Source organism: Phaethon lepturus, unplaced genomic scaffold (assembly GCF_000687285.1).
Source record: "Phaethon lepturus isolate BGI_N335 unplaced genomic scaffold, ASM68728v1 scaffold5937, whole genome shotgun sequence".
NCBI classification, from domain to species: domain Eukaryota; kingdom Metazoa; phylum Chordata; class Aves; order Phaethontiformes; family Phaethontidae; genus Phaethon; species Phaethon lepturus.
In genome coordinates this window covers 8,018-26,385 of record NW_010549684.1, presented here as the reverse complement: position 1 = coordinate 26,385, position 18,368 = coordinate 8,018, and the positions used below count along the sequence as shown (strand labels likewise).

The 18,368-nt window shown below is 46.4% G+C and overlaps 1 protein-coding gene across 1 annotated transcript in view; it reads left to right on the top strand.

The window, feature by feature from the left end:
* LOC104623280 (rho guanine nucleotide exchange factor 9-like) overlaps window positions 1-17,327 on the top strand; it is a gene marked incomplete at its 5' end in the record, with an annotated part of 37,429 nt that extends 20,102 nt beyond the window's left edge. The window contains 3 exons of the mRNA XM_010290325.1: window positions 4,941-5,184; window positions 5,892-5,960; window positions 17,077-17,327. Coding sequence (XP_010288627.1) covers window positions 4,941-5,184; window positions 5,892-5,960; window positions 17,077-17,258 — 495 coding nt within the window. The remainder of the gene's footprint in view (window positions 1-4,940; window positions 5,185-5,891; window positions 5,961-17,076) is intronic.
* Window positions 17,328-18,368: the final 1,041 nt, after the last annotated feature.

Sequence of the window (18,368 nt, the reverse complement as noted above, 5' to 3'; positions counted from 1 at the left end):
GGAAAGAAAAGGAAATCGCAGAAGCTGTAGGGTAAAAAAAGATCATATTTAGACAAATAAGTGCAAATGACCTAGATGCATCCATTCCCTTAAGAGCCACGCGATGCGAGCTGGATGCGGGCTGCGGAGACCGCGGGTTTATGTCACTGCTCCTGGTGCCGGCTGCCCCGGGCTGCGCCCTGGGGCTTCTCCCAGCACCGCCCCTGAAGTCCATACTAATCCTACCTGCTCTCATCCTGTTTTCTCCTCCATCTGTCGCCTTCCTCTTAGATATCATCAAAATGCAGAGCCGGGGAGGACCCCAGGAGATTAGCTATTCCCTTCGCAGGATTAAGTATACTGAGATCATCTCTGATGGATGTTTGTCTAACCTTATTTTTGAAAATCTCCAAGGAATGCTGTCCCAAGACTTCCTTATTTTGTCTGTTCTACTGCTTAGCTATTCTTACAGCTAGAAAGATCTTTTCCCAAGTATCTAATCCTATTCTCCCTTGTGGTAAGTTAAGACAAGCTATAGTCAAAATGGAGACTTAATTGATCACCAGCCTCCTTAGAAAAGCCACAGCTTTCACATATTGGCATACCAATAGCACATTCCCTGTTATTTATGTCTTTTCTAGATTAAACAACTCCATTTCTTTGGTCTTCCCCCTCTGATCAGGTTTCGAGAGGGTTTTTTTTGGTCTTTTTTTCATTTTTTTGCTCTTACCTGATTTAATTAAAAAAATAATTTTGTATGACATTCAAAACTGGACAGCATAAACCAGCTAGTCATCATCCTGGCTTAACTATGGCCAGGATAATATATAATACTATAATTATATAGCCAGCATGTAAATTAAACTAAATTCTATAGTTCAGTAATTTCTTCCCAATTCCCTCCTATGGTATCCCTGGGGATGATGAGCAATAGCAGCAGCCTGTCCTAGCTGCCATTTCTGCCCTCCTCTAAGCCTGAGCTCCTTCCGACAATGTGGCAACTTACACGGCTGATAAATCTCCATTTTGCGTATACGTATTTGCTTTGTCCTTCTGACACGTAGCGCTTACACCCGTCTGTTTAAATAATCCATTTTCACCCTTAGCCACACATCTGCTTTCCTTTATCTTCTGCTTGCTTCTTTGATGCAGCTTACGTGCTCGAGCAAAGGAAAGACAGTCCTGCGCTTGACAAAACGATGTGTGGAACAGCGAGGTTCATTGCTCGACACTGCTACGGGCTTCCCGTCTGCATCCTGCAGAAATCACAGAAAGCAGCATCGCTTTTATTGCCTGCATGTTCCCTGTATTTTTATTCTCTTGTCCACGTGCATAAAAAGCTCCTTAAAACAGGGGTTTGGCCTTGCTTGCTGTACAACTCTTGTAGCCCAGATGAATTCCTAAATTTTGTCGAAATCAATTACAGTGTAAGCCAAGTGCATTTGCCCATGCTGCACTAAGGAGTTAAGTAATATATGTTATTCATTAAGAGCCCTATGAATACATGTGATAAAATATCCACCTATCAAATAATTATGTTTCCCATACTATGGGTGCTAAAATTTAGTCAATTAGGAAATAATATCCATTTATCGAGTGTTGGCAAGAGGAGAAGAAAGGAGAAGTGGTAGTAGGAAATGCCTAACCCATTAAAAATGACCTTATCCAGTTACAGTTATTAATCTGCTATATGGACTGAACTTTCTCGAAACCAGGCGCGTACAAAGGGTCTTCCATGTGCAGACACGTGCTATTCACCGAGAGAGGTTGGCGCTCCACCACTCAGTGAAAACAAAAGCGTCTCTTAAAAACTTGGGGTACCGGTGCTGGAGTTTATAGTCAACGAGTGGGGAATGGTCCTTCTTTTGTGGAAGTACGAAGGAACTGCGCCGTCGGCACAGGGCAGCGACCTGCACTCGGGTAATGTCAGGCCTGGACTTGTTCTGAGCTCTTCGGCTTTCTGTACCTCTTTGAACGGTTCCCTCTTTCTCTCCTCTGGGCTGCCCCCCACTCCAGGGGCTGTTTTTCCACCAGAACGTTCCTGCCAAGCTGGAGGCTGAGAGCTCCGGGGAGGGCGGTGGGAGAAAAGGTGATTCATTTCTTCTGGATTCGTTACTGAAGTTTCTTCTCCAAATGAAAGTAAAAGAAGTGGCAGGCAGGAGCTTTGTGCTTGCCGTCTTTCCCTCATTCGCCATGTGCTTCCTCAACGCTCAAGGACAAAAACACGGCGTTTCTTCTTCGTGTGCTTTCTGCAGACAGTCTCGATGATAGCTGAGCTTGCTCTTTCCCGCTGTTGCGTTCTCACCAGCAATAATATTCTGTGTGCTTTCCAAAAGCACTTGTATGGTTCCATTATCTCCTCGTGGCTCCTTCAGTAACTCCTAGGCAACACCGTTGTCTTCCCATCCAATACTCAGCAACACCTGCAAAACACGTGAGCCTCTATAACACCCTGCAGAAGCTTCGCGGGAGGCAGCGACTGTTCCTCCTGCGGCCTTGGAGGGGAAGTGCACGGAGCAGTTCGGTCAGACACGTCCAAACCCGATGCGTTGTCCTCTGGAAGTGTAACGACAGCACAAAGCTGTTAAAACATTCGCTTGGCGTTAGCGATTAAAAATAGCTTGCAATGTTTTCTAAATCAAAATTGGAGAGATAAGAGAGGAAAAAATGTATTTTGTATGTGTAAGAAAAAAGCTAATGCGCAGAGTGTTGTAATTCCAGAGCCGGGCGAGAAGGAGGATTGCGATTGTTTATTCTTGTAACACCTTTCACGGACAAATCTCTACATAATCCTGAATATTGCATAGAGTACGTTTGGTCCCACTTCACCCATCTCGCTCCCAAGGACAGCCCGTTCAGTGTTCTGTTTCGGAAGTTTTCATCGGCCGTGAGGCGGTTCCCTCTGTCTGGGAAGAACAGTTGCTGGTATTTAGGTATTTAGCTAATTTAAGGAGCACGTCTTTTTTCCAGTGAGATTTGTTACCGAGTTTTTTGAGAATGCGGTGAAGATAAATGCTATTTCTAAGAACTGGCCCAAGACTCAAAACTTAAACAAAGTGCACAGTATTTATTTAACTGAACAGGTTTAGTGTAACGCGTACAGCGTTTTCTCAGCCCTTCACTGGGCACAGAGCGAGAGGAAAGAAGCAATTTTCCCAGTTAAGACAAAACAGAAAAGATTTTCTATTGCATATTTAGCCTGAAATATCCTTTTCGTATGTTTTGGACAGCATCGCTACTCAAAGCCTGTATACTAGAGTAAGATACTTGTACGATACGTTTGTTAATGGAATTTCCCCCCCGCCCCAGAGCATTCCAGAGGGAGGAGGCAGGTTTTAAAGGCTACGAACTTCTGGACAGTGCCCAGTGTCTTGACCGCTAATACTGCCTGGCAGATCTATGAGCAAGTTTGCTACAAAATTATGATGTACAGTTCATTTTCCAAGGTTAATGATTTGTTTAAAATAATACCTACCGCTTATCTTTAAAAAACCTCACTGCTAAATTTTACTTGAGTAAATAAATGCCGTATATTGATTTTATTTTTCCTCTTAAATGAATCCTTTGACACAGCATTTATCTTTAGGGCACTCTCAAAAATCAAAAAGTATTTAAGTTAAATTAATTTAATACACCTAAATATTGGCTTTTGAGAGTGGATAGAGGAAGGAAATCTTGATTACGTGTTGCTAAATTTGGCTTTTTAAATATGTATGCCTTGTAATTTGAATTACCTTATGTGGTCATGACTCTATAATTAACATTCTATTTTCTGATGATCATTTTTTGTTATCTGTTCCTATAAAGATACAGAGCTGTGGGGCCAGTGCTCCTCTTACACGAGTATAAATTGGGAATAGTTCTAATAAAGGCAGTACAAAATTTGATGGGCAAAGTCGAAATAAGTATAAAGAGGGTAAGGAGGAAAACAGGAAATTATCTGGTTTTTACTGCAGTTTATCGGCATCCACAATGTCACATCTGTGATTGAGCAGTTGACACAATAGATCTTAGAACACTTTTTTTAGTGCCATCTCCAGCTACCGCTACCGGCCTCCCAGCTGCTGCGACCGCGCACCCTCCGCGCTCTCGGTAGCCGATACGCAGAACCGCTGCGCGGGCTGCTGCTGGCAGAGAGCGCAGGTTGCGCTGGGCCACGGAGCTGTGGGTGTTCTCATACGAGTTCTGAAAAATTAATAGCAAAGACTGTTTTTCTTTTCCCTTCCTAACAGAGAGAAATGAGCTGTTGCTGAAAAACAAGGGGCAGGAATAATCAACTTAGAAAGGAGATGAGGATGAACAGGTTGGGTTGTAAAGGTTATAAACATCAAGGAAGGAAAAAGAAAAATTTTAAGCTGGATCAGGAGGTTCAAACCAGGGTGTAATGGGACAGAGGTAGGTCTGGAGTTCTTTGAACAGAGAAGCAGGGCGATTTCCTCGCCAGTGAGTTGCGTATGAATGGGAGTGGGTTCCAAGGCGAAGGGGCAGAGACCCGTCTCCCCGACTCTGAGAAGGTCTTTGGAAAAGACAGACCTGCAGTACCCGGTCTGCACTGCCAAACATGCCCGAGCTGGTTTCTCAGGATTTGTGCTTCTACACAGCCTCGTTTGCAGCACAGGAAGCCCATCAGGCCAGCGGCATCTATTTTCTGGTTTCTCATCCTGTGGAACAGAACTTACCATCATGGAAAATGATGGAAGTATGTTCCCTACTCAGAGGCACTTCTTCGTGCCTACAAGCAAAACTTTGCAGGATGAGGATTTGTATTTTGTTCTTTCATGTCTATGATCTACCCTGTTTATTTAGCCAGCAACAAACGTACTCCCAGCAGATGGGGCTTGAAGAATCCGGCAGGTTCGCCACTACTTCTTTCTTCTCTTCAGCCCTCCCATGAATTCCCTGCAGAGTTCAGGCTCTCTAAGTATCTTATGATCAACCCATCTCTCCTTTTCTCTCTGTAGGATCTGATACGAAGAGATATTCTGTATTACAAAGGTCGCATAGACATGGATAAATACGAAGTGGTGGATATAGAAGATGGGAGAGATGATGACTTTAATGTCAGCATGAAGAATGCCTTCAAACTTCATAACAAGGAGACTGAGGAAATGCACTTATTCTTTGCCAAGAAACTGGAGGAGAAGTTACGATGGCTTAGAGCTTTCAGAGAAGAAAGGAAGATGGTAAAAGAAGATGAAAAGATAGGTGAGGAATATGAAATGAATCTGAAAGGAGATTGTTGGTAATTTTAATTTAGCCCCAACTGTTGGAGAAGCCCACTTCTTTTTTGTAGTAGTATTATGGTTCAGCCTTGTTCAAATGTCCTTGGTTGCTCATAGTCATAAACAGGTCTTTTTCCAATTCAGTTACTGTTATTTTTGGGCCTCAACAGACAAATTCTGCCCATAGCTTCAAGCCTGGACCTCCATGGGTGTTGTGGGAGAAGGAAGTCTTTGGCTCTCTGACTTCAGAGTCTCCTGGCTGCATCATTCTGCTCCAGTTAAGCATGTCTGGTGCAGGGTAGGAGGGCAGCGAAGTCAACGACTTATCAGCCGTGCCCTTCCCTCGACATCAGCCCATAAATTGACTGTAACCAATGTCAGTTCAGGCTCAGTTTGTTGCTCAGCTGTAAAGCACTGGGCATATTTATGATACTGTATAAATAATAATGGGTCTAATCGTGCTTTTCATACAGCCCCTGCACAAGTGAGATTATAAAGAGGCCTGTCCTTTCAAGGAAGATTGGCTTTTCAGTAAAATACCCACCCGTATACGCAGCTCACTGGGTGATACTTTGCCACCTAGGGCGTCCTGTGTTTGCCAAACAGTGCAGAACATCCCCCCCTCCCCAAAAGAAAAAGAGGCTTTGTAAGCAACCTTCTGAATTGTGTTTGCCGTGTTCCCTTTTTCAGGCTTTGAAATTTCTGAAAATCAAAAGCGGCAAGCGGCAATGACAGTAAAGAAAGTCAGTAAGCAAAAAGGTAACCGGCAACACGCACTGTGCCTGGTGATGTGAGGGTGGAGCGGGCTGGGCTGAATCCTGCTGGGTTAGGATCCAGCATCCTCCTTGAATTTCCCCCTCCCCTTTCTCTTTTTTTATAAAACACCGTTTGTGCTTTGTATCCTTTCTTAATGTATCTGTGGGCCAAATTAATCTCTGGTCTAATGTGGTCGAAGCCAGTGGAATTTCACCAGAGATGAATTTGATCTCATGTCTTCAGTCTGATGTCCAGAAGCTGTCCCTGGGGGCAGAAATCTATCTCAGTTGTTTATCTCAGGCTGAAACGGGAGTGAGTGCGGAGATGTGTAGGGGTTCTGCTAATTCCCAAAGTCTCCCATGAGCAAAAAAAAGAAAGATGGCTGAAATACTGGAGGTGGTGAGGGGTCTACCCCTTTCCTGTCCTGGAAGGGGGACACTCATGTTTCCTGGGGCTACCTATAACTTTTCAAGGACAGCACAGTAGCATCAGCTCTAGGAAATAAAGTATCTTAGTAAAGACATTCTATCTCTCCGATGTTAGATTCATTTCCCCACCCAGGCAGGCTACAGCCAGCTAATAAATGCCATGCTAGATATTAAACAGAGTCTCTACTGGCGAAAGAGCCAGCGTTCATTATCTCTCGCAATAACTCTTGCAGCTACAGGTTTTGAAATAGTAAACACGGAGGGAAAGTCAGAGAGGTCATTTTTCAAGTTTTCCAAAGCTTCACAAAGTCGTAGACATATCGATTCGTTACCAAAGTCCCGTGGCACAACTCGACCTATAAACGGGTTTCGAGAGAACTCATCAGCTCTTGGCTGTAGTCAGTTCCAGGCAGATTCATCCCTGCTCTGTACAGGCCTTGGGTTGTTTTTTGCAAAAGTTGAAGGAGCTCTTTGCTTTCTGTCTCAGCTGTTTGTTGTCTACTGGCTTTGCGGGTCCAGTAGTGGTTCGCTAGGCCAACTGTAAACACCTCGGTTTGCTGTGTCTCTCCATTGTCATTAGTCTTCTCCTCTCTACTAACTTCCTCTGTTGTCTTCTGAGATGTTCTTTAAAAACTCTCCTGGCCAGATTTTCTAAGCTCGAAGTATGCACGCGCCCAAAAACGGGCCCAGGGAACGCGTATCCTACGCGACGTACATGTAGTTCAGGCAGTAGCGGACGCCGTCACGAGCTCGCTTTTGCAGGTTCGCCCCTCACCACTTGCATGCTTGTCCCTCAGCACGGAGGCAACCACGGAGATGATGGCAACTGGAAAATTAGAGAAACTGGCTTGTGTGATGGCCACGACAAAACCACTTTCAATTACTATTTGCTGTTCAATTAATTGTGCTATTAATTAAGGTATCGATTAATTAATAATTGTACTGTTCAGTCATTAAGTGACACAGTTCAAAGGTGCCTGAGCATGCCTACCAGTATTCCCACTTAAATCACTGGACTTGCATCCTGACAAATGTAACATGCCTAACATTACTTATTTCTTACACGGCAATTGCTCTCTTGTTTTCTCTCTTTCTCTTTCTCTCTCTTTCTCTCTGAGGTGAAAAAGGAGGGGCTATTAGCTTAGACTTCTCTGACTATAAAATTAATTAGCTCCTAAAACACCAGTCAGCACTTCTTTTATGAAGAACGAGCTTATGCTATAACATAACATGGCAGTTCTTTTAATGAGATGAAGTCCTCGAGTCAGACAGAAATTCAGTCAGACCCCAAGCATCAAGTTAAGTGAAGCCTGGTTGTTTTACTTAAGACATGAAATCTGAAAAACAACAAATAGGGTCATTAAATTAGTAGCTCTGTTTCTTTTGTCCTACATTGTGGTAATCATAGCCCAGTCTCAGATTAATTAAATTAAGTAGCGGCATTGAACGTTTTGCTGAAAGCTCTTAGTTTTCTTACTCTGCGGTGTGTCTTGTGCCCATGACCCAAAGAGGGGCACAGGGCTGCCGGAGCAGGGAGCTGGTGGCATTGCTCAGAAGAGGGAGGCAGGAGGAAATTCCTGAGAGTTGGCTTTTAGTGACCAGTTTTTTGAATCTTGCCGTATGCATTTTACATCCATTGCCAGCAAAGTTTTTGCCAAAGACCTTGGCAGGCACTTGGGGCTGTGTTGCTGGGGCTGAGGTACGGCTCTCGGGGCGGGGAGCGGGCAGACGGGAGTGCCCGCGCCAGGAGGTTGCTGCCTGCAGGCACCGTGCGCTGCCTTTGCCCTCGCCGCGCAGCCCTCCGCAGCACAACAGTAGCACTGGAAGGGGCGTTAAGTTGGTTTTGGAGCATCAGTTCTACCTGGAAAGCAGTGAAGCCCTTTAGGAGCAGGATTACTTCCACTGCATTCGACTGAACTATTTACTCATTTAAATGTACGGACTTTGCAGGACGGGTCTCAGTGGCTACAGCAGGGTTTGGTGCCTCCAAGCCCAACCGACGTGCCGGGAGCTCTGCTCCCATGTCAGTGGATGCCTGTTACAGACTTGTTTCTAGATTATCTCCGTTGTTCTCTCCACCTCTTAAATGGGAAACCATGGTAATTTCCCTGTCACAGAATACTTAAGGAAGGGAGAAAAGCCGTGAAGGAGGTGAAATGGAAAATGCAATCAACTTTGTTAGAGGTGAAGCAGAAAAACATTTTTCAAATAGTATAAACTGCTACTTATTTCATGCACAGTTGTACCACACCTCCCAGAAGTATTTCTCTGGAGCTGGCTGGCGTGCGTTTGAAAAGGAAGCGCTTAAAGTACTGCTGGCTGCAGCAGGCGAGGGAGAGACGCTGAGAGATCAGCTGGTAGCAGGAGAAGAAACCTTAAAACTCAGCTTCTTAAACGAACAGAAGCTTTATCCAGGTGATTAAGAGAGAACACAACTCTCTCGAGAAGTGAGTGTGTTTTGAGAAGTTTTTGATCCCCAAATCAGGGCCCTCTGTGGGGCACAAGTCAGCCCCTCTGAAAGCAACCCCCTCCTAAGGCTCACACCGGCTCAGAGGTGCGTGCACACATGCAGTGCCAGGCTTCCTTCCAAAGCGATTTAATGACGCGCAAGGTCAGATTTCAGCAATGTATTAGGATTTGCACTACTTATTGGATTGGCCAAAACGTAATGATATTAGACCAGGTGCCTTAAGACAGCATTACACCAATTTTTGGCCTTCTTTAAGTCCATTAGACATAAAGTAAATGGGTAGTGTTGGCTCTGCATCTTACCAACAGATAGAGAAAAGGACTGTTTGTTGTTGGTTTTTTTCTTTTTGCATTGATTGTTCAAGGTTTTGCCTCTCGGTTACTGCCTTTTAGCTTCTTTCAATGTCAGTGTGGTAACTGGGAATAGAATTCAGTGTGGTGTCTCCTAGAAATAGCAAAGTACAGAGAAATTTATTTGTCTTGACTTACAAAAACAACAAAAAACCCCACAGCCCTTTTTAAGCTACAGCCAGTCAAGTGTGCAACTTCTCTGCAGGTAAGTCCAGGTACCGCTGAGGACCTTTGCTGCCTGCGCTGACACTGCGACATTAAGACAGCGTTGAGTTGCACTTCCAAAATTGTGCCCGTTAGTTACTAAAGCAGTGGCAAAAAGCCTGCAGTTCCCTTGAAAATGGATCCTTTGTGGATCTCCGGTCCATCCTTAACGTAGACACAGGATTATCCAGGGTGCTTTCTCCATTTGTAAGTGTCTGAAGACAGAAGGCTCCTTTAGGGCCTCTGTCCATCACCGGCTTCTGTCCTGCTGGCCGCTTTTAATCCCCCCTCCAGTGATTAGTGTTTGCAGCTTTCAGAAACATGCAGTTACTTGTCTGATCCCCAGCTTTGGCCACGTCTGTCCCCATGCAGGACGGCATGGGCACGTAAGGGGTTTTTGCTCGTGTTCCTAGAAGCTGTCAGCCAGGGGTGCCAGAGGGATTCCAGCGCTCGGGAAGGAGACCCCGTTCTTTAAAGCACCATTTCCCACTAATTTTAACATTTTGCAAAATGAAATGTCTGTTCAAACTTAAAGACGTGACCTTAGTGCTAGGTGAGAGGGTTTCCCACCCCAGGAGAGCTCTTCAGGCGCATGCTATGAGCCAGCGCCTTCGTGCCCTTCTGTCTGTCCTGTGTATTCTCCTCTGCACCGTGCCACAGCTTCACCGAGGCAGATGCCCTCAGCCCAGACGAGTCTCCAGCTGGTGGTCTGGGACTTGCGGAAGGAGGGAATACATATTCCATCACAACCGCCCCTAGCCCTGTGCTTAGGAGGGTGCTGTCATTAAATCTGCCCTTAAATAGCCAGCTATGCAAACCCAGCAGGGGTTAAATCATCAGCCAGCAGGAACTGCTTTGGCCTGCAGTAAAACACCCTCTGAGGCACGGAATTTTCCTGCTAACTTCTTCCTTTCTGATCACTTGAGCTCATGGCCAACTGTGTCATAAAAACCCTGACCCAAACACCCAACAGCTCTCCTTCTCAAACTTCGGCACTTCAGGCTCTCCTCCGGTAAGTCTGCATAGCAAAACGAGGTGACTGCGTGTTAGCGTACTTGTGCTGGCCTCAGCCAGCTGGCGAGGACTGGTCTTACTGGGTAACACAGTCTGTAGGTACCTCCTGTGGTTCTCTGGAGTTGTTCAGCCTATTTTATTGCATCTTCGTTGCTAAGAAGATTGACGTGGCCCTGACATGTTTCCCCATCCTAGTCACACCCGTAGGCATAGCCTCAGGGAGGTGGAAGGAGACTGAGCGACACATAGACTAACTGCTTTAAAACAAAGAGGGGCATTTGCATTTTCACATAATCAGGGTCACTTCCATTTTTTTCACAGAGCTTCCCACAGCGTAGGTGAAAGAATGGAGCTAATCATGTTCTCGGTGGTATTTCCCCACAGATTCGGAGAAATCACAGAGCTTAGCCCATTGCTTGTCAAATACAGACCCTACCCAAAGCCTCCAAAACGCAGGCGTGACTCGCTGCTCACTGCGGCTCGCCCAAGCACTCGTGCTTTGGGTCCGCAAGCACTAGTCTCATTGATGAGAGTATTGATAGATGGCTTCTCACTCAAGGCATTAGTAACCCAGCTGGAGTCAGTAGTAGCATCTGATAGCCCATCAGATATACAAGCTAAGGCAAATCATGAATAAATTCTTGGCTAGGAAACCTCTAAGGATGGTACCGGTGACTTGGCAACAGGCACGTGCTGCTGAGCAGATTCTCCAGGGGAGTTTTTTGGTGAGATGTGGAACAGGCCTCTTGGGTTTTCCATTGGCCCTCGTTTGAAGAGCCAAGATCTTGACATCAACGTCATGTTGAGATTCCAATTGAAATAAGTTTGTCAGCCCAGACACTCCTGCACTTTGGGTGTGGTGAGGTATTTTAGGTAAGGGGCAGTGTTGCTACTCGGAAGAGGCTGCACTTCAGGGCAGTGATGGACGAACTGATCTATTCCTGTCAAGGAAACAGATGGAGTGATCTTTGCTATCAGTGTACAGAACGCTGGAGGAGAGGGAGGCTCCATAAATATAAGATGGGATAAATTAGTTTTCACCTGGCTTTGATTGATAAAGCCCTAGTATGATTTATTCCATCTTGCCTTGCTTAGCTTTTGCTTATCACAATGAGCAATCATTATCTTAATGTCTAGTCTAATGACATTGGGTTGCCGTTACAGACTTGATGAATAGACTCAGGAAGGTCAAGTTACCTCAGTATTTGTAGATACTGTGGTTGGCTGTGGAATAGCCAGGACACCAGACCACTGTTTTCCTCAGTTGCATTTCTGAAGCTGCGGTTAGCCCTTTTCTCTCCCTCTTCCTCCCAAACAGAGAAGTTAGGCTAGTGGTTAGAAAAGGGAGCCAAGGCATGTTCTCCTCACCACTACCATCCCTGGTAATACCCACCTCTGCCAGGCCGCTGAGTAGAATCCCTGGCTGTGTAAAGAGCCACGGCTAATGCACCACTTGAATTCCTCTTGAGCTGGGCGAGTATGACGAACTTTGATTCGGGTAGTTCAGCACGGAGGTGTCATCGGTGAAGTCCCCGGCTGCTCAGGACTGCCTTCGGAGGCAGATGCTTCCTGGGCACAGCTGCCATCCGCACCTCTGGCTGTATAAACTAGGTCTGCAATCGGGGAACAGAACTTCTATCAGACGCAGCGTGGTTTGCTAACTCTAAACGTAAATAGTGGTGAAGTGCTTTGAGATCCTCTGGTGAGATGTGCTGAAGAAAGGCAAAGGGCTGTACCCGTTCAGGCATTACTGCTTCTTATTTCTTTAACTTGTCACTGTTGCAGGAGTAATTAACCGTACCACAATTAGTGTTCTTGAGGTACGTTCCCAGCTGCCCCACGTTGTGTATGGGTTACAGTATTCAGGAGGAAACGGAATTTACGGGATTTTTGAGCACGGCTCCTGAAGGATGCGAGTTGGCTCCGCTGCTGCTGAGATGGGAGGGAGACGAAAGGTTCCCCAGCGCAGCACGGCTTCCTTTCCTGCCAGCAGCCTCCACTCGGCCAGTAGAGAAAGCAGGTGGTGATATTTTATTGTCTCCAACTCAAGTCCGGCTAATGAACGGCATGATACCTAGGCAGCTAGGTAGAAGAAAAGCCTATGAAATAGCTCCTGATCAAAGTATAAGCTAAAATCTTAAAGGTTGAGGATGGAATAAACAGCTTGTAAGGCAAGTTTCCATGGTTATATATAGGCAAACCTGAGTGTATTCTGTCTGTGTTCTGTATTAACTCTGGAAAGGTGCAGTGTTAATGTAGCTGTCTTGCTATATTATAACTGGGTCTGTCTGCACGTGTCCATGTGGATTGCCTGTGAGTTGATAGCATGCTCCTAAACCTTCAAGTGCTACTGAAGTCGTGATGTAACCTCAAATAGAAGAGACACTTTGAAAAAAGAACTAGAAGGGGAAAAAGAGACAGTTTTAAATCTTTTTAATTGTTTTCTTCTGAGCTGAGAAATCCGAAAGATGCCAAGTGACGTTGCCTAGTACTAAAAAAAGACATGATTTCAACTGACAGCGCAGCATCTCTCTTTACCAGTTTTGTCTAGCCAAATTATAAACCCTGGAGTTTTCTTTTTCTCATTCCGAACAGATTTCCACAACCCCCACCCTGCCGAATGATCTTGCTATGCAGCTGCAGCCTTTAGATTCTGCTACAGTGCAGAATTATGCATGAACCAGCAGAAGGAGCTCCAAGTCTGGTCATTGGCGTACAGCTGCTTTCTTACGCCTTGGGAAGGCAGCGCAGCAGCTGTGTCTAGAAATCATTACTTATCTATCGATTCTTTCCCTTTGCGCTTTGAATTCCGTTCGCCCAGCAGCCCAAAATTGCATCAGAAAAGAGCTTTGCTCATTTCTTTCTGTTCAATTGCACTGGAGTTATGGCTTTGCATATTAAAAAAAAGTCCCTCAAGAGACAATTTTGCACAACAGTCCCGAGTTCTGATGAGGGAGCAAGCTGCAGAATAGAAAAATACCACCCTGTCGTACTTTCTCCCAGAATTGCTCTTTCTCAGGATCTGAAGATGTGCAGATTAGGTGACTCTCCCTCCTCCCCCCCGCAGTTCCTGTGTTCCACCTTGCCAAGAACGTGGGTATGTCCAAAAGTGAAATAAAAAAGCCATTCTTGGGGGGCACCTCAAGCTATTGCAAAGTGCTGTATTGGAGTTTCATAAGAAAATGTATTCTTGTGGAATTATCAGCCTGACTTGCCGGAGCACAGATGTTTTTACTTGCATGCCCACAAGCGCACGGTAATTATGCATGCCACCGAGATCCGCAGTCTGAATCATTCAGGCCATGGAGGCCATTTGATAAATATGATAAATACGATAAATATGCACACCTTCGGCTGCTTATTCAAGTAGAACCAGCCAGGAGCTTTTGACGTTCATCCAGCTTAGGTGTTAATGCCAGTAGCCTAGGGCCACACAAACAACTTTGGGAATTTGGGTCTGAGCTTCTTTACTGAGGGAGGTGGCAGTGAGTGATGGTTTCAAGCATGGATAGACATTTTTTAGGAGTTTGGACCAAAAAGGCTATTTTGGGAAAGAACTGAATGGGGTTTGCTAGTGATCTGGCCAGGGGAGTCTGCCTTTCTCTCTTTCGGAGAAGACAGACTATGGATTACATTCTTTGCAGTGTAACTCCATCAATGTCAGTGGACTTCAGCCAGACTGTCCTTTATCTACATCTGCAGCCTTCCAAGTGCGTCACATTTTGCTGATCTGGGAGATTTCTTAGCATTTCTGTGTCATGATTAAAATGCATTAGTTCACCCTCCACAAATTGGTTTAGAGACAATAAAGAGCTCAGCCCAGCTCGGCATGGCAGACCAGATGCATCACAAGGTTGACTGCCACTCTGCGGCCACAGGATGCAGAAGACATCGGGCCATGTCATTAAAGCAATGTGGTTTTAAGGTCTACCAAAGCTAGAAACAACTGCTGTATGTCCCTTAAGAGCAGCCTTAGATTCACAGCTCTTTTGTGTTAGAACGTTAGCAATCTCGGTGGCACAAGGCCTGTTTGCCTTTGAAGTAATTCCTGGTCCTCTGGGTCAGGCGAAGATCCAAACCACTTACCAGGCAGAAGACGACATATTTCCCGACTCTAGCCATGTAAGGGACCTGTACCTGATGCTAACCTTCCCCCAGATTCTAAAATTCCTCACCAGTCTCTGCTGGGAAAAGTAGGCAAGGCACTAAAGGCTGGTGGCCTCCAGGAGAATGTCTGCACTCTTGCCTGGGCCAGGGCTAGAGTTCGCCCTCCACAGCAGATTCTGCAGTTGGTTACATGTCCACACATTGACCTTCCTTCCAACAAGGCAACTCAGAGCAGGACAGTGGTAGAAGTAGGGATGGAACAGGTAGGGCAGAGATGAGCTCAAGCCCATGCTCTATCCTTATGGCTTTAGTCACATAGTGTGGTAAATTCAAATTGACGGTGGGGGCCTGCCAAGAAGGATGGTACAGAAGTTGTCTCGGGTATCCTAGAACTGACCTTGTTCCAGGTTTGGCCCCAGGACGGCAAGGGCTCTGGGGCTGCACCCTGCTCTGCAGGCTTTCTGCGGGAGAGAGGAGCTTGGGAAAGACAGAGTAGAAAACTTGTTGATGAGTAACTCTATTCCAGCATGCAGATACAAGTGCAGACCATCTCCAGGTTGTTCTTTTCAAGTAAGTTTGAAATACTAACTGTGATGAATTTGTTAAAGGGTAATAAGTATGAATCACGGAGTGGGTTTTGTCCACCGTAAGGAAAGGTCTTGGTTACTCCCTACAGTGGACAGCATGATTTGATGGTATGTGCTGTAAAGAAGGAGAAATCAGTTAGACATAGTCAAGATGATACCACCATTTGGTCTGGACCTTCTGAGGATCTTAACAAGCCTTGACTGGTAAATGCTGGCGCAAGGGGAAGCGAATGAATTCTCTTTCCTAAAGCCATACTAAAGCCTTAGCTTTGCATCTAAAAGAGGTCCTAAATTATAATGCGGCAACTTCCAAAGTTGTCAGATGAGCTCCGTGAGCGCACTTTGTGAGGCTTTTTCCTTTGTCTGTAAGTATCTGACTGTGTGCAGCCTCCCTGTGCCCGGGCCGGCCGGCACTGGTCCCGCAAAGCATGTGTTTGTGTGTCGGTAGGAACCGCGAACTGAATGCAAAGAGTCGCATTTCTTTTACACACGTTGCTGTGGTACCTGGGTGCTAATCACCGTATTTTGCCTTCTCTAGCACCTTCCCAGCCGAGGATCTCAAAGTGTTTTACAAACATTAATTAATTTAGCTTCACAACCCTCGTGTGAGGTAGGTGGGTGATGCCATCCCGCTTTCCAGATGAGGACACTGATCTGCTTGGGTAGAGTCGCCTCGCTCCTGCGGTTAAGACCAGGGGAGGCGATGGCCTCGAGCTGGCCCTTGTGAAGCTTGCCACCCATCACGCGCCCGGGGCTGCCCTCCCCGCAGAAGGAAGAGCAGTTCTGCATGCAGCAGAGGGGATCCAGAGATGGCCAGAGCTTACCGCAGCCTGCGTCAGAGCCCTGCTCCTCCCTCCTTCCTGCCCTTCTCTGGAGCTGTGGTTTCCAGCCGGTCACACTGCCCTGAGGCTGAAGGAGGGATTGTCCCTCATCAGTGGTGTTGCGGGAAGGAAGTACAGAAGTAGCTGTATTACTGTTCCCTGTAGTCTACGCTTGGGTGGCGACGTGTCTCCCTTCTGGTCCGCTCCATCCACCCAGAGCCACCCTTCCTACACCGTCCTTTACCACGGGCCACGTAGGTCCCAGCTTGCGGAAGCTCCCCTTTCCATGGGAAAGCTGGAAGAGCAGCATCCCCTCACCCCCTTCCTGCACGGGAGCTGTGACTCGCGTATGTGGGACTTTTGCATCTAGAACCTGAAAGCGTAGCCTTGCCAGCCCGTCCATCGCTACCAGTTTGGATTGAGCAGAATCGGCCTGTTCTGCGTTGCGTGCAGCCGGTTTTGGCTGCAACCAGACTGGTAAATTTAAAATGAACCCTATGGAAAAGTCCTACAAACTCTCCTAAAGAAAATAATGAGTTGCCCTTCGTATAGGCAGAGTAGCGCTGAGGCGGTGCGGGTCCCTGCGGCGTAGCGCTTCCTCCAAAGCAGCGCTGCTCCCTTGCGACGCAGGAACCGGTGCCGAGCGGTCCTCGGGGCGAGGCTGCTCGGGGATGGTCGCCAGCGCGTGTTGGGGCAAAGGCGCTTTCCAGGCGTGGCTGGGAGGGCGGGTGAAAACGAGCTTGGAAGCACCAAGTGTTACGCTCGCGAGCGGGCCGAGTGATGCGCTTGTCTGCCTTCCTCGGACCAGACGGGTTCGCGTACGGCCTGGCCAGGCGTGCGCGCCTCCTTAGCCCACGCAGGACTTTTCCGTGAGGGCAGGCAGAACTCTGCCAATACAAAAGTAAAGTAACGGATCTTCTCCAGATCTTCAGCTCGTGGTCCAGTGTAGGCAGCCTCCGCGCTGAGAGCGTAGGCAGCTGCTGCGTTGCTCCGTAGCTTTGCCGTCTCTGGCACGTCTCCCTGTTGCTTGGGACCCTGGTTATTAAGCGATAAGAAGCCGTAGCATGCCGAAGAAAGACTATTGACCCAATTGCACTTTGACTGATCTCTTTCTTTTTCCCCCCAATCATCGATGCAGGTGTGAGCTACTCCAAGTCGGTTCCTCCAGCCTACCCACCACCCCAGGATCCATTAAATCAGGGACAATACATGGTGACAGATGGCATATCCCAGTCCCAGGTCTTCGAGTTCACCGAACCCAGACGCAGCCAGGCACCATTCTGGCAAAACTTCAGCAGGTTAACACCATTCAAAAAATAATACCTAGAGAGATGGAGAATTTTAACTTAAAAGAACTAAAATTTAAAAATAAAAATAAATAAAATTATATTTATAGATGGACCTTTTTTCGGAGAAGCACTGTTGCAACTAAATAGCAGATTGCTTCCCAAAAACAACAAAAAAAGTTTTTGGTCCTATAATATATATACATATATGTATATATATAGAAGGACCAAAAACTTTTTTTGTTGTTTTTGGGAAGCAATCTGCTACTAGATACTAGGAAGCACCAATGATTTCTAACCATGTGACCTATTTTATTTTATTCCATTGGTCGGACATCTTTTTTTTTTTTTTTTTTCCTTCATTTTCATTCAAGTCGTCATTGGCATCCCAGAAAGCTTTCTCGCTTGTGTGAAGTCGTCATCGAAGTTCCTCGTGGACTACATTGGTGTATATTTTATTTGATTTTATTTATGGGGGGGTTGTTTGTTTTTTGGAGTGCGGGAGATCTCTGCTCCCTCTCCCTCCCTCTCCGTCCCGTCCTCGGGTGTCCCGCGCTCTGCCGTTGTCCCCGGAGTTACCGTTCCGACGAAGAGCATCGACCCTTTCCCCGTCCCCGTCCCGCATTCTCTGGTCTGACTCGTGCCTGTCTGGATGTGCTCCCTTGTGCACCCTGCTCCGCTGCGCAGTAGTTCTCTGGCTTTAACTGTTTTGCTGTGGGCAGGCGAAAACAAGCAGAAGGGGTATCAGCTATTTAGGAAGCGAGAGATGGGTTTTCCTCAGCTAATTTGTTTTTTGCTTTTTTTTTTTTTGAGCACTGTCTTTTTCTCAATTCAGTGTGATTTGTTCACGCTCGGAGTAAGAATGAGAAAAGAATATCAGGGGCTTTTATTTCTTTTGCATTTAGTTTTATTTCTGTGGGGTTGTCTTTTGATTTCTTTTCTTTTTAAGCTGAGACACGACTCTGAAAAGCCCACTCCTATCTTTGTTTTCCGTGCAAAGATAAAAGCTTAAAACCCGATGGCTTCATGCCCTCCATTCCAGCTAGAGGAAAATTGGCTGTTGGGCTCCAACAAAGGGCCAGTTTTCTTCCTTCAGGAACTAAGGTCCCATCCTGTTGGCCACACTCGGGCCTGCACAGTACCG